This window comes from Amphiura filiformis, chromosome 2 (assembly GCF_039555335.1).
Source record: "Amphiura filiformis chromosome 2, Afil_fr2py, whole genome shotgun sequence".
Classification (NCBI taxonomy): domain Eukaryota; kingdom Metazoa; phylum Echinodermata; class Ophiuroidea; order Amphilepidida; family Amphiuridae; genus Amphiura; species Amphiura filiformis.
In genome coordinates this window covers 87895830-87912955 of record NC_092629.1, presented here as the reverse complement: position 1 = coordinate 87912955, position 17126 = coordinate 87895830, and the positions used below count along the sequence as shown (strand labels likewise).

At 37.9% G+C, this 17126-nt stretch overlaps 1 protein-coding gene across 1 annotated transcript in view; it reads right to left on the bottom strand.

Moving 5' to 3' along the window:
* Window positions 1-3749: 3749 nt before the first annotated feature.
* The window catches only part of LOC140146783 (methyltransferase-like protein 27), a 43842-nt gene continuing 30465 nt past the window's right edge, over window positions 3750-17126 (bottom strand). Inside the window, exon 6 of the mRNA XM_072168663.1 lies at window positions 3750-4464. Within this exon, the coding sequence (XP_072024764.1) occupies window positions 4274-4464 (191 nt within the window). The 3' untranslated portion in view covers window positions 3750-4273. The remainder of the gene's footprint in view (window positions 4465-17126) is intronic.

The following is a 17126-nucleotide window of genomic DNA, read 5'->3' as shown; positions in this document are numbered from 1 at the left end:
ATTTTTATGTACTGAAGATAAACATAATGTAGCCCAATAGGTTTATTATATTTTTCTTTATAATAATATGCACCATACAATTTTATTTTGAGATGAAAGAGGGAAGAACCTCGGGAATTAGCATGTTTAAATTTGTAAATTTCACTATTTTCAGCTGAACAATGTATTTAAACTGGATTCCATAATGAGCTATTATATTAAAAACAAGTATACAGCTTCACATTGTGCTACAAAACATTATTTATGTAACATTTTTATATCATTGTTTGTGTTGAATGCGCATGTAATCTGACATCATGTAATTGTATGTAGCGCTTGCTTTTAACATGCATGATGACAAAATATATGAACCAGGGAAGGGATAATAAAATATTTATTGGAATCGTAAATATATTTACAAAGGATATTAAATGAAACTATTTTTATCATACAAATTTGTGTCATAGACTGGGTCATCTATCAATATCAAGGTTTTGTTTGATACATGGTATAAATACTAGGCCTATATGTAATATTCAGACAATGTTGTTATCTTTTGAGGAGTATCATACAAGCTGTTTCAAAATGATTTGTATCCATTAGTTTCTAGTGATTTTGGACAAGACTGTCACATCAAAATTGCAACGATCCACTTAGTTTGTGGATTAATTTCATAAATCATTTCAACAAAATGCTATAGGGCCTATATACTTTTGGATGAAGCCGGATATCAATATAGGCTTACTGTGCACAGTACTGATGGGTACCAATCATTTTGATACACTATGTACAGTCATGTCAAGTGTGATCGATGTCTATGTATATATATTCAAGACAACCCTGCCTGCAAGTTTTCTTTTTCCCTCTCCTTAAAATATTGAGACAAATGAAGCTGACACACAAGAGAAATTTTATGGTTATATAATAGGAAATCCCAAGGCTGGATATAAGGGGTGTTATTTCTGCCCCGTGTGCATGATTTTACTTGATAAACGACCACAACGTGTGTGTTTCGATTCAGGGATGCATGTTTTCTGCTTTTGGAGGAATGCATGCTTTCATGAAGTCCAAATTCCCGCATTTTTCTTTATTTTCAGCCCGTTTTGGAGGCTTTTGGTCCAGATTCACGCACGTTTCATGTTTTTTTCTTAGATCAGCTTGCGTCCCTGATTAATAGCCTTAACTCAAGAACCGCAAGACCAATTGAAGTATAAATGCCATTATTGGTTTCCTTGATAAGACTATATGTATTAAAATTAAGAAGCGCACTGCAGTTATTTTAGTTAAATGGCTGGAAGCCATCTCACTCGCCTTGAGTTTTTGGGTTTTTTTTTCCTTCTTCTTTTTCATTTTTATTGAAATTCTCGCTACATAATATACGAAGAAGAACAGTATCACTCATCTGCGCACCGTTTTTTGTTTTTTTTTAATATTTTCACACTAATTGCTTCCATTGTGCTATTCTAGTTGAAATCCATACAATCCCTATGGACGACATGACCTTCATGTCGCACACAGTGTAAATTTCAAATAGAAGCACCAATCCAGGTATAAATCCCATTTGAAATTCACACTCCCTGCATTATATAGACCCAATATAGAAGGGAGGGTCTATGCTCCCTGATTAGGGACCGATCGTTATTTACGGCAAAGGGAATGGGTGTTTTGGCAAAAATATCGACAAACAATTTCGCGTTCCCCCCTCGCGTCCGCTCAAAATTTTCGCATTCCCCTTGTTTTCCCAATTTTCTCCATTTAAAATTTAACAATCCCCCCTCCTGGTTCAACTAAAATTTCAGGTTCCCCTCAAGACCACAAAAAATTTCGTGTTCCCCCTAAGTTTACCCATTAAATAACGATCGCTCCCTTAGAAGATTTAAGTCATATCTTACATCGGGGTGTGGAAGTTCAATTGGAATAGCCCATTCCAAATTAAAATAATAATATTTTATGAAATCTAATTCTCACTATGGACCACAATAGCCTCATCCCGATGGCGTAGTTCAATAACCTTGATTAAACAATCATAGTGCAAAATTTGACCTCAAGTTGCAGAGTATGAGTATGTGTACCCACATTTTCAAAGGTCATTCACAAAATGTACAAATGTATTGGGGTTAAAGAACTGTGCCTTGATAGATGAGCATGTTGTGGATCCTAGTGTTTATACGCACATAAATTGAAAATTTATAGTATTATTTTTACTGCACAATAAATGTAATTATTATACATGTTTATATTCATTGTGATATTATCATGATGTATGCTGATGAAATAAAGCTATTGTTTAACGCATAACCATATTACAAATGGTTTGTTTTAATTAGCAATATTCTCCCGGATGTGTTTCTATGACATTGTTTATAAAGTAAAGACAATGAGCATGATGAGGTGGCTTTAGAAAGAACACAATCGAAGTCAATATTTTATTATTAAATATGCTACATGATAAAATATACATGTAGTATATTTATACCAGCTGACATTTACTTCATACCAATACAATCGTATATTGTGATCTGCCGGGAAACACAAAACAGAGAAAGATTAAAATGTCCGCTTAGGATAATAGGCCTAGACCTAAACATGCTAAAGGGTATTAAACGTTTTAATAACATAAAAAACATGTTTGAAAACTTAATGCAACACATTAATTTTAACATAAGGGACCGTTCACAAACACTTGTAAGGGGGGGGGGGCTGATGCAAAAATATTTTATCGCGAAAATTTTTCGGGGCCCCCCTTTACAGACCTCGAAAATTTCAGCCCACCTCCTTTTTGACATGAACATTATCGGTCAACCCCATAGAAAAGCATATAAACTCAATTTTCCCAGGATGGTCAAAATTTTTCAGGGCCCCCCTTTTTTTGCATCAGGCCCCCACTTACAAGTGTTTGTGAACGTTGCCTAAATGTTTTACATAAATGTGTGCAGGGTCTGTGCTTAAAACAAAAACCTAAGACACTGAATTACGGCTGTTGTTGTGTTTTGTTTGTTTTTTCATGTCATGATGACACTTGACAGAACGTAGAGTTACCCAGGAAAGCAAACCGGGATCGTGACTCGGAGTGCAGTCGACCAAGTTTACCCGGACGGGTAAAATTTTGTTCAGACCGGTACATTTTATGACCTACTCGCCCGATTGGCGAGTGGCAAAAAAGGTTAAGTTCCATAAAGCAATCATTGGAATTATTATTGCTCCAAATCTTGAAACCAAGGCCCAAGGGGGGGGGCACTCAACTTTGGAAGTGATGGGTATAGTCCTGTGTGCCTACCGGAGTTGCAAAGTAGGGGCCTATCGGGTACAAAGCGTTATTTTAAAAAAGGGGGTCATTGGGTACAAACAAAATAAAAAAGGGGGTCATTGGGTACAATATTTTGAAAAAAGGGGTCATCGAGTATTTAAGATTTAAAAAAAAGGGTCATCGGGTAGCAAAATTTTGAAAATTTCGGCATAATTTTGAAAAAATGGAGCAAAATTTGGGGGGTCATCGGATATAGTCGACTTCAAAAGAGGGGGCCTATTGACAGACACATACCGTCACTTCCAAAGTTGATTGCCCCCCCCCGGGACCAAGGCACGCCAATTAATGCGGAAGGATTTAGTGCTGTGCTCCTGTAATTTATCATGTCGACCACCGCCCGGTATTTTATTCTTCTGTTGAACAGCGCCAACCCTATACTTTTTTTTATAAGCATCTTCACGAGTCAGCAAAATGATTTCGACGTTGTATTCCGATGAGGGCAGTATACTTACCATAATAGAATCTCAGGGAATCTGGTACTAGTATTATGTGACCCATCGAAACACGGCAGTTGTCGGAAACCCTCATTTAAAGATAATGAAGAAATTGTGCCGCCCCAAATAAAGAAAATAATAAGGAATTTGAACTCTATTTGTTATATAAAATCACCATTCTACATGCGAAATCAATGGAACAAGCAGACGAACATGGGTCATTTTAAAGCTTTGTTCCCATCCATATTTTTTACATTATGTTCTAACTTTTCGCGGTTCCGTCGCCAGCGTGTCGACGAGCCTCCCTGATACGAATGTGTGATTCAATACTGTGACCAATGAAATACGCACTATTACGTCACTGTCGAACTTGAGGCAAACCATTGGAAAAACAATAATGCTACATATAGGCCTACAAGCATGCACAAATAACATTTTGTTATCCGTCATCGTCATTAATTGTGTTAATTTGTCTTTTATACGTTTTCATAATTCTGAGATTTATCTTTACAGTCCCATGATGTTTCTCATATCTCTCTGTTTACTGTCCCCATCACAATACTTTATACGCATACTGATGCCCAGGTGTGTTGAACAAATACTCTGGAATCAACTCGTATGCCACTTTTACCCATAATCCTTTGCGAACCAGCTCCTCCAAGTCGGCCTCAAATTTTCCATATTTAAATGCGTCAACAGTAGTATCCCTGGATGCCGCATCCACATCCAATATAATCAGGCCGCCTGTAAATGATAAACAATGTTTTGTTATTCTTTTTCTCTCTGTCCTTTTTTCTTCCCGTGCACATGATCTAATTTCCTCAATTTTGATAGTCATTTATTAGGAACGATGCTCCCAACTTCGTCAGTTTCTGCATCCCTGTCACCGCACGCTTTGCGTTTCTGTGGCATCCACATCAGTCTCTCATACCACATTATTAAAATATTATTTTGTAATATTAATATTGATATCTCAATTGTAAATTATTTGGCATTGCATTGTTACTAATTTATTACAAAATGGTTTTTTTCTATATCATGTTATTTATATGTATGTGTGTTGAGATGAAAATAAAACTGAACTGAAACTAAACTGAAACAGATGGACGAATAGCATGCAACCAAAAAAATCGTTTTCTAAGACCCAAAAACTAAGACCTGTAAAACATTTTGTAATGGTCGATACCCGCGCCTGGTGATCGCTATTAAAGCCGTTTCTTGGATTATTTTTTCAACTTGAACAAATGAATAAAGCCGGTGTTCATCAAAAACGTGCCTATATATTTAATAATCTTCGCAGGTCAGGGAAACCTCATGTCCTCCTCCTTTTGATCTTTGAAATCAAACATAAAATTCTTGTGAAAATCTACTAAATAGGCCTACAATGATTTCATTTAACCCTAGAACTACTTAGCCAAATTTTATAACACGGGCTATAAGAGGGAGGGGGCGTTGTTGCACCCCCCCCCTCAATTTTCTATTATAAATGTCGTATACTGTTATAAACATCTCAAAAAAAGTAACTAACCCCCCTTAAACAATATCCATTATTCAAACAGGGGCTATTGTATTGTAAATCTGAAAAATGCGTTGGAAGCAGAATTTATTTCTCCGCATTTTGATACCTCATTTGACGATAGCCCAGAAAACAATAAAACATCGGTCAATTTAATGTAACGAGGTCCAGATTTGAAAGTTGCACTTACATACACATTTTTACAATACAAAAACACCCAGATATCATACACAGATTTCCTTCCATTACAATGAATGCAAAATCAATAGAATTTACTGCAACTTTCAGATCTTGGGCTACATTGATTTAAATGTACGCTGTGACGTCAATATTTAGCCAATTGCTACAAATGAGGTGTCAAAATGTGCGGAAATAAATTTTGCTTCCAACGCATTTTACAGATTTGTAATACAATCACCCGTTTTTGAATAATGGTCATTATTTAAGAGGGGTCAGTTACTTTTTTTGAGATGTTTATTTGGTACCATTAGGTCTCCTCTATCAAGTGATACCAAAATATTAAAGTACAAACATTACCCACATAATGTTACATGACGTAATAATGCGAGGGCGTCCATACAAATTTGGGAAATTCTGTACAAAAGTATATAGGCAAAATTGATTTCGGCTAACTACAAAAAAAACCTTTCACCTAATTTCCTCCTAAATATAAAAGGAAATGACTATTTCAACCTAAGGGTCGGTTCATAGTGAATATTCGAAGGCGAATATTCGGCTTCGAATACGTTTTGGGCGTCAAAATATATGCGGCTTCGAATATCATACTATGAACCGGAGAAAGATATATTTCTACAATTCACAGCGTTGCCCTACTGTTAACAAGTATTGCCCGTTGACCAAGGTAAGCAAAATTTAGAGAATTTCCTTAACGAAGTAAATAAAATCATAATAGGTAAACTCCATTGAACTATTGTCATGATTTAATGTCTATATAAATGGGTCTAAATAGGAGCAGTGGCGTAACCAGTGGGGGCCGGGGGATGCAAGCTGCCCCCCGGAAAAAAAACCCTGGAAGAGTCAAAAATTGGGAAGGGGAAAAGGGGGAAAGAGAGAAAAAGAGGGAAGGGAAGAGAAAGGGGAAAGAAGAGAAAAAAGGGGAAGGGAGAAGAGAAAAATGGGAAAGAAAGAGGGAAGAGAAAGGGGAAAGAAGAAAAGAAAAAGAGGGAAGAAAAGGGGAAGGGAGAAGAGAAAAGGGGAAGGGACTCAAGGGAGAAGAGAAAAGGGAAAGAAAAGTGAAGAAGATCTATAGGCTTACTACTTTCATTGTGAAATTTGTACTCTGAAACACTGATATTTTCTAATATGCCAAAAACCAGGAGCTTCATGGCGCTCAGCCCCTTGACCCCGCCTGGGCTTTGCCCTGGACCCCCGTAGTAGACCCCACCGACTCCACCCGTTTAACGCTTTTCGGGGCATTTATGACCTGCCTGTAACAGGCGCGGAGGTTGACCCATACCTTCTTGTATGTTTCAACTGCAAAGCAAATCAAGAAATTAATGAGTCAATAGATATAAATAAATAAAAAATAAATAAATAAGTCAATAAATACATAAATAATTAAATAAATAAATAAATAAATAAATAAATAAATAAATAAATAAATAAATAAATAAATAAAAATTCAAAGAACAGACAATCCCTTTTGGGATTGAGCACTTTATTCAAAAGATAGTCTAACTTGAGTAAAATGTTGTTAAATAAATAAATAAATAAATAAATAAATAAATAAATAAATAAATAAATAAATAAATAAATAAAAATAAATAAATAAATATATCAATATCATAAGATATGATTGAAGCGACCACAAATATGACAGCCCTCACAAGTGTTATATATGAGACCACCCACGGTGACCAACCAAATATATATCTGTCGAGTTCAACAAAATTCAACTCCTACAAATATATTTCAGGTGAATACTTTTTCATTGGCTGATATCCACTTGAGATCGGTATCATCAAAGTAGTATTGCTCTCATTTCATGATTCATTGAGCAATCAATTTTGGCATTTGACCGAAATACACAGCCGTTTCGCGCATCCAGTTGCCCACCAGATGTCACGACATCCGGTGGGCAACTAGGTGCACCACTAGTTGCCCACCGGTTGCGGCAACATCTAGTGGGCAACTGGATGCAGCTGCACCAGGTGGACATGAGGATGTGGTGACATCTGGTGGCCTACCTGATGTGGACAACAGGTATGCTGACAGATGTTCACACGTAGTTAGAATTCAGATGTAGACATCTGTTAGCATTATGATTGCATACATGCGATTGCACTGCAGGTGTAGACATACCGTGCACATCTACATGCAGTCATCAAAAATATTTTTGGCATGATATATATTTTTTAAGTTTTTGGCCGATTTAATTTCCAGATGGCTCCTGTGGTGGTTCCCATTTTCTTTTCTTTTCTAGCTCTGTGTTGTTTGGATAGTGCGTATATGCGTTGGTGGATCTTTGTTTCCATAGGTTTTGTTATTTTGAATGTTACAAATTGGTTTTTTTAACAAAAATCTACTTTTTTGATGGTTTCCACTTTCCATTTGTGGTTCGCGGTTTTATTGGCTCCAAGTTGTTTAGCTATTACTAATGCATTGCTTGATATTTGTTTTCATGGATTATTGTTATTTTGGATGTTGCAAATTTTTTTTTATCAATAATCATACTTTTTGACGGTTTCCACGTTTCAGTAGCGGTTCCCAGTGTTATTGGCTCCGTGTTGTTTAGCTGGTACTAGGCCCTATAATGCGTTGCTTCAAGATTTTTTTTCATGAATTTTGTTATTTTTGATGTTGCAAATTATTTTTGGAACAAAAAAATCTTCTTTTTGATGGTTTCCACGTTCCAGTGGTGGTTCCCGGTGTTATTGGCTCCATGTTGTTTAACTGGTATAGGCCTGCTAATGCATAATTGCTAGATCTTTGTTTTAATGGATTTTGTTATTCTCGATGTTGGAAATTATTTTTTGAACAAATATTAATAATATAGGGGTGGTTCCCAGTGTTGCTGGCTCCATGTTTTTCAGCTGGTACTAATGCATTGATTGATCTTTGTTTTCATGGATTGTTATTTTGGAAATTTTAATAATTTTTGATGGTTTCCACTCTCCAAGTCTCCAGGGGTGGTTCCCAGTGTTATAAAAGTTATATGTTGTTTAGCTAGTACTAAGGGGCTATCATTTTCTTCGGAAGGGGGTCTCAAATATACAGAGGGGTCATAAATTGTTGGAAAGTAAAATAGGGGCGTCATACAATTTTTGATGACGAAAATGTAGGGAGTCACAAGATGACCACAGATAGTTTAGGGGCTGTGCAATAATTTGGTAAAATTTCCAAACGGCTTGCCAAAAATCGCTTGCCCCCTCTCGGCCCGCCAAAATTGCTGCCCCCCCCCTCTTGGCATGCCAAAACAATTTGCCCCCCCCCCTTGAACATGCCAAATCCCAAATCCCCATCCCAAATTGCAAACTTTAAATGGTCTTTAAGCAGCCTCTCCTCTCCTCTGCGATTTACCGACGACGGCACGATTTTGCTGACAGATTTGACAAGGGAGGTCTCAGCCCCCCCCCGGATCTCCCCTCTTATCTCCCCTCTAGCTGCGGCCATGAGGCCTATTGTTTAAAAAAATGATAGTTTTAATAAATTAATTATTTCTAATCCTCGATAAGCTACAGAGTGCATCTTATTGTAATGCATAGATAAAGTATGTTATGAACAGATATGCCTAATCCTACTATTGCCACAAAATGAAAATGCTGCTATGTGTGTATCATGTTGAAAATAGGTCAAGAAATGTCACACTTTAACTAACATTCCACGACAATAACAATGTATATTTTACAGTGTGGTCCAAAAACAACTTTACCCAATTTCATAGGTTGATTTCTCAGTTTTAAAAAATCTGTTTCAAGTTTTATCTGTGTTACCTAGGTAACAAAACATCTTCTTAGATGGTGCAATCCTATCCTTATTTGAATTGTTTTATCAAAACGAACAATTTGCTTAATCAGGTAGCTCCCTTGGGCCAGTGGTTAAGGCACAGGTCCCGTAAACCTGAGGTCGTGGGTTCGATCCCGGCCGGTATCACCTTTTCTACCTGGTAAAAAAATTATGTTTATTTATGTGCATTCTCATCAAAATGACCAGAAACTCAAGTTTAATATTTGACATGTCAATTAATTGTCATCTTAAAAATTAATAGGATTCTTGTCAAAAATGACCCAACTTATCAAATAGGCCTATGACCAAAAAAAGAAATCAAATTAGAATAATTCTTGCCAGAGGGGACATAACAGAATCTTGTCAAAGTAAAATGGATGATCTTGTCAAGTAATAAGCTGAACATCTTGTTAATTTGAATACTTGTTGAAATAAAACGGACATTATAATAAGATTGTTTTTTGTTGTTGTTGGCATCGGTCAGTCTTCGCGGATGGAGTAGCGTTGTCTGAGGTGGTTGAAAAGCATCGTCTTGTGTGGCTGAATTAAGTGAATAGACCAATGGCAGATTTTATTGCAGACCTGACATACCGTAAAACCCCGTCTACAAGGATATACCTAAGAAACGCCCTCAATAAAATTGGTTGCTTGTTGTATTTGGAGTTTGAGCAAATATATACTGGCACTGGGTGGCTATGCATTCCATCTAAGTATGTTGTAACACCAATCAATTGTATTGACATAATAACGACTGTTTCGTATATCAGGATCGTATAGCTCAATTGATAGAGCGTCAGACTTTGGAACTGAAGACATGCTGAAGAGAGCATGGTCCGGGCACCGGTTCCGTTTTTTCATTCTCGTTTAATTTGAACTTTTTGACATGTTCTTTTTATCTTTCTTCAAATCTACCTTTCTACTTTTAATTTTAGGTGCGTTTTTTTAAATTTTTTTTAAAATTTTTTTTATAGTTTTTTTTAGTAATTTTGTGGTTTTATAGAATTGTCTTTGCAATAAAAACCTATGTTGCACCTTTGTGCCATCCCAATTCTTGAGGTAGGGTGCGTTTTTGGCTTAAGCACGATTTTGTTTCTACTTGAAATGAAATCAAAATAAATATTGTTCTGTTGCCACAATTGTAGTTTTTCAATAAAAAAAAATAGATGAGGAATAATAATTATTCCATATTTGAATCTATTGTCCCATCAAGAATAGAGTGTCTTCAAAACTTCAATCAATTCATCTGACAAAGGAAACTATTCTGGTCATTCAATTTTGTTTCGCTTGCACCTGTTATATCACAGGCGTTGGTAGAGAAGGCACACTTCTCTTGTCTTCACCGAAGTAGTGATGTAAACACTAACATGATTAATTACCATAGCTAGCAATGGACATACACTATTTTTTGTTCCACTTGAACCCATACTATAGGCTATTCGCTGTCGATGTGACGTAATTAATCGGATTAACTACCATAGCAATTGATGAATACAATTTCGAATATATAGCCCTGCACTTCATCGTTCACGTGGCACCTATGCATTAAACCATAGTTGTCAAAGAAATGCTAATCACTCGCCATGTAAGATTAGTATTTATGAAAAGAGTGGTATTCAATCTATGTTTGGTGACATACGCGGGTGATTAGTGCAATCTGCTTGATGGTAGTTATTGCGATTATTACGTCACTTCGACAGCGAATTGTAGTATAGACGAATCCAACAAGCCAAGTGATGGTCAGAATTTATTCGGCCATTATACGCTGGTGAAGTGTGCGTAATTAATCGGATTAATTACCATAGCAATAGGTGAAAACAATTTTGAACATATCGCGCTGCGCTACAAGCAGGTTACACTCATCACCTGTACTGTGTATGTCTGCAATCATAGATTGAATACAATACTGGTCTTTTCAAAGATCTTACAGGTGCAGCATGATATGGTTCAATGAAGAGGTACCGCCTGAACGTATCAGTGTATAACGCGGTATATTCAAAATTGTTTTCACCTATTGCTATGGTAGTTAATCCGATTATTACGTAACTTCGCCAGCGTATTGAATAAAACAGGAGGATGTGAGTTCATAAGGGCAATGTCGGGGATAGGTCACAATCGATGTGGAGAGATGAGAGGTCCGACCAACAGCCATAGCGCAAGGATTATCAAATCAGGATGTGACACTTCGTAATTTGCATGTGTCCAATTCATATGTTAATAGCATATTGTTATTAAAATGATGGTCTGACCTGGCCAGAGGGCGTTAATATAATAGACGTTTGATCAAGGGACAGAGTAGTTGCCGTTTGTATCGGCTACCGAACGAAACATAATTATTATGCACACTCCGACCAGACTAGCTTTGCCAGGCAGAGTAGGCCATGACGCATAGGCCTATGTGCCGAACGTACATTTTAAAGTATTTGCATAACTCTTTTGCATGAAACTGTAATTGTCATCTAAAACAAACAAACAAACAAAAACAATATTATTTGAAGTTTTAATTTAAAAAATTACCCTATTTTACTACGGTAAATTAAGATGGCGGTAAATTACCATGTACCGGTAATTTACCGACTTACAACACTGACATGAATACATGTTTTAGTATTATTTAATAATATTATTTCCTCTATCGTTTGATGTACAATGGTACAGGTTGTGGGGGGGGGGGGCAAAATAGTTTTGTACTTAATATGAGGGTGGGGTCATAACAGTTTTAGGTCCATTAACTTGTGAGACCGGGGGTCAACAAAGTTTTGGGTTCACGAAGAGGGATAGGGGGTTAAAAATTTGTAACACGAAAAATATATTGTCCCCCACCAAAGTATTTCTGAACACTCCCTAAACTTAGTTGATTTTCAGCAAATGTTATTTTTCAGTGAGTTTTGCTTTTATTCTGTGTTAAATTATGGCAAACGGAAACAATCAAAATATGATGTAGCAAGGACACAAATACTATAATCGCTCCTGGGTGTCACCCATGCATACTTTTTGCATACCGGTAGGGGCCTATTGCCAATCACAAAGTTTGAAATTGTAATTGTTTAGTGTAGGCTACTCCCTAACAGAATACGTTTATAGGCACGCTGGCGAAGTGACGTATTTAAATCGGATTAACTACCATAACAATAGATGAATACAATTTTGACTATATCGCCCGTACTCACGTTCATGCAGTAGGACCTACCGATGCATTGAACCATAGATGTCAAAGAAATGCTAATCACTCATGCACCTGTAAGATTAGTCTCTTTGAAAAGAACGGTATTGTATTCAATCTATTATATGATTGAAGACAGGTATACAGACGGCTTGACGTGAGCCTATGATTTTTTTTCTGGGGTCTTGTGGTGTACGCTGGTTATCATCGATGTTGAAGTGCCTATAATAGTTCAATGTAAGAAAATGAGCCAATAGACGTGATGAATAAAGATCGGATTTTTGGATTATTAGTGGCGGTATACAATTAAATGTCAAAATTACGGTGCTTTTCTACTTTTCAACAATAATTCATACTGGCAGGCTACACCAATAAGTGTATTAGTGCAGATTGATATTTTTCGGGATACTTTTCCACAGGGAGGAAGCACATGGCAAAACTATTGCCGCGGGTGCCATTTTGGAAGGTCACGTGATTTTTTTACTTGAAATATTCACTGTATTTCATATCTTATGCTTGTCGTATATTTCCTTTGTATTATCGATAGTTAGTCTCAATTTCGACATTACTATATCAACAAGACATTCCATTATCAAATTAAAAGACTTTCTTGCAGAAAAAAATCACTGTGGCCTGGTGGGATCATAGTAGTTGACCCACTTCCGCCCGGTCTAACCTTGCTTGGGGGCGCTTTTTACTATCTTCAACAGGTTCGATTCGCTAAACTTACGACACCTTTATGTGGTGACCTCAATCACATGGGCTGAGTAAGAGTTGATGTGAATTATTCATAACCGATCGATACCTTGCCTCACTTTGTTGAGAGCAAGCCAACAAAATTTCCATAGGTTTGCGTGGCTAAATAAAAGCCGTGAATTTAGTGTCACCCCCCTGCATAGCGATTCAACTAATTCCAGCGGACGGTCTGTGGCTAGTAAGGAATCGTCTTTGACCACATGCGCAGATCTGTCTCGTCAGGAAGATATTTAATATCCCGAATTTATAATAGGCCTATGCCTACCAGTTCCATCGTATAACCGATCTGCTAGAGAATATTTGTTACCATGTTTAATAAATTCGTATTTATCGTATAATAAAATGTAGCCAAATGTATATTATGTGTCACACGGTTTTCTGCTGAACCACTAGCAGGCTATGTTACCACATCTATGACAATGACAAAGGTGAATTTTGATGATTTTTACGATCGTCCGGATGAGCAAATCACTGAATGGGTCTTTAGTTCCCTCCTCTCCTTATCCTGCCAATATTATATGAATCAAAGAAAAATAAAGAAAAATTAAATTAAACAAGAAAAAAAGACAAAGAAAAGAAACAATAAAAGAAAAACAATAGAATAAATTAAACTAAATATGAAAAAAAATGATCACGAAAGGAGTCTTTAGAAAATGCAAGAAAATATAAATGAAAAGTTTGAACAATATTTTGTTTATAAAAGTTTGTGTGACCGTGATGAGGCTCGAACTCACCATCTTCCGATCTAAAGAACCAAAGTCTTATGCCTTGCCAAGTGAGCTATGCTCGTGAGATGCGAAATAAAGATAAAATAATACATTGTATACCTGCTTGTGTCGGTAAATGATTTGCTCAAATTCCATAATGATATAATATTGTGGAGGGCGCTAGCGTGAAATATGCTATCATCACAGTCGCTTCTATTCCTTATAGACGGGTTTCTACGGTATGAAGACTGGTGCATCTGGTAGGGTTGGTTTGAATGTTTCTCACTGACTGGCTTTGCGCCTTGCTCGTTTGTCATCATCATGATCATCAGCATTCTGGATGAGGTCTTCTCCCCTTTTCAGGCCATCAGAGAGCTGTTGCTTCCAAGTTTTTCCGATCCCGACACTACCAATAGATTCCCAGGTTACCCAGTTCATGCCAAGTGCTTATCCTTGAAGCGGAGTAGCGATCGACCCTTTCTTCTGTGTCCTGATGACAGTTCTCCGTAGAAGAGATCCTTGTGAATGCGACCATCTTCCATTCGACTCACATGTCCTAGATTTCGAAGGCGACGTTGACATAGTAGCAACGATGGGATACCCGCATTGATGGGATACCCGCCTTCGGCATGACTTCATTGTTTGTGACTTTGTGTTTCCAGGAGATTTCAAGAATCCGGCGTAGACATCTCAAGTGAAATACTTGCAGCTCCCGTCTTCTAGGTCGTCCATGATTCACTACCATAGAGGAGCGTGCTGATTACACATGCCTTGTAGACCTCCAGTTTTATTGTATTGGTGAGCTGTTCTCCCATACTTTCTTAGATAACCTGGAGAGAGTAGAGACCTCCTTGCCGATCCTTTTGTTGAGCTCATCATCCAGAGATAGATCATTGTCTGTGGCAGCTATAGTAGAGCCTATAGGTAGGTGAATTGATGAACTACCTCAAGTTGCTGATCACTGATGATGTGGATTGATGGTGGAGCTATTATCCCATGGCGATATTGGTCCGATGGTGGCCCGATGTATGTTCAATAATGGTCCAATATCATTTGCTCATGGGCCCAAGATTGGGCTTGGACCAAATATTGGGCCTATATAAGGTACACCTTGGAAAACCGGATAGGAGTAGTCCACGGATTTTTGACTCACGTTACGGTACACCGCTACAGAGTAGCCCTGGGGGTAATCCGGAGTAGCTCCAGAGTACATCCAGTGAGAAATTGGATGTGTACCAAAGATGGGATTAGGGTCCCAGGGATGGGTCATGGGTCTCGGGGACGGGGTTCCAGGTTCCAGGAATAGAGTTTAAAGTCCCATAGTTATTGTTAGAGGTCCCAGGGAATAGGGTAAGGGATAATGGGGATAGACTTTGGGGTCCCAGGTTGGGGTAACGGGTACCAGGAACAGAGTAAAGGGTACTGGGCATTGGTTAAGGGTAAACAGGTTGTGGGGTTGCATGTACCAAAGGTGGGATTAGGGTCCAAGTGACGTGTTATGGGTCTTGCGAGAGTTCCAGGTTCCAGGAACGAAGTTTAAAAGTCCCAAAGTTGGTGTTAGAGGTCCCAGGGAATAAGGTATGGGATAATGGGATGGAGTTAGGGGTCCCAGCGTTGCGGTAATGGGTACCAGGAAAGGGGTTAAGGGTACCAGCATTGGGTAAGGGGTACCGGATGTGGGGTTACAGGTACCAAAGATGGGATTAGGGTCCCAGGGACGGTTCATGGGTCTCGGGGAAGGAGTCAGAGGTTCTAGGAATGGAGTTAAAGGTCCCATAGTTGGTATTAGGTGTCCCGGGGATATGGTTAGGGTACTGGGGATGGAGTTCCGGGTTTCCAGGTTTGGCGTTAGGAGTCCCAGGGATGGTGTTAGGGGTACCGAGGACTGTGTAAGGGTACTGGAGTAAGAGACTTAGCATGCTTATAGGGTACTAAGGATATGGTTAGGGTGCCAAGGATGTGGTTATGGGCTGGTCCGAGTACATCAAAATTGGAACATTTCAGGTTATGGGCCACTGGGCAGTGGAGTATGGGTCCCGGTGTTGTGTTAAGGGGTCCCTTGGATGGGTCTAGGGGTCCCAGGGATGGGTAGGGCTACTGGCCAGGGATGGGGTTAGGGGTACCAAGAATACAGGGTTATGCGAACCGAGGAGGGTATAAAGGTATAGGACATACGGGTACTAGTGCAGAATACATGTTATGGGTTATAGATATCAGAGTACTATGTACGTTTAGCAGGGTAGGCCTACAGGGTTATGAGTTAGGTACAGAGTCAGGGGTGATCGGGGTAAAGATCAGGATTACAGGTTAGGGTATGGGTATGGGCTGGCCCCGGTACATCAAACTTAGCGGGTACATAATTATTATTATCATATCCAGATGAGGAGACATGAAGACATTTAAGGTGGAAGTTAAATATCTTAAATTCAGGAACTATTTTATCATAAAATGTTATCATAAAGAGCGAATTCATAATTATAGGTAAGCATTTGAATGTGGGGTGGGTGTATGGGGGTGGTGTGGAGTGTATTTGCAGTGTAGTATGGAGTTTGTGTATGTGTTGGTATATTAATTAACATGTTACTTGCTTAAACTTATATTTTACAATGCTCATTGTATGTTTAGAGGAAATAAGTTTTTTGGCGGCCATTTGGTATTTTTGGCGGCCATTTTGAATATCAAAATCATCAATATTAGTGCATACATGTCATAGATAATATCCTAGACCTAAAACAATAGCTATTGTACTAATAAATTTACAATGGGAAGGGTCAGTTTGAAAAATATTGGAAAATTATTGCCAAAATGGTCGCCATTTTGAAAAACAAGATGGCCGCCATCTGCTGCATCTGGATTTTTGTAAACATGTATAAATATGTTACTTAGGACCCAAATAACATGTTAGGATAGGTGGCACATTGTCTTCTAAAAAAGGCCACAGAATTTAGTTTGCTGCTTGACTACAATATAAATATTTATAACATTTCATATAGACATTCTACAGTTCACAGAAGAAATTGAATACATGAATACAAAAGCCACCTAAGTCCATGCGAAGTTATTTTGAGAGAAAAACCCGTGTATCATTTTAATTCCTTCAGTTAGATTTACCTGGTCAATATGGTAAGTTTTACGTGCAAATGAGTGGATTAACCTGTATTAGGTATGACGATTAGCATTTCAGGGACTTCGTGGGGTTAATTTTAAATTTTGGACTTAGGTGGTTTTTTGAATCATATACAAAGACAACAATGTTAGAATGAGATTACCACTAGTAAGATAATACAAAATAAAGCACACA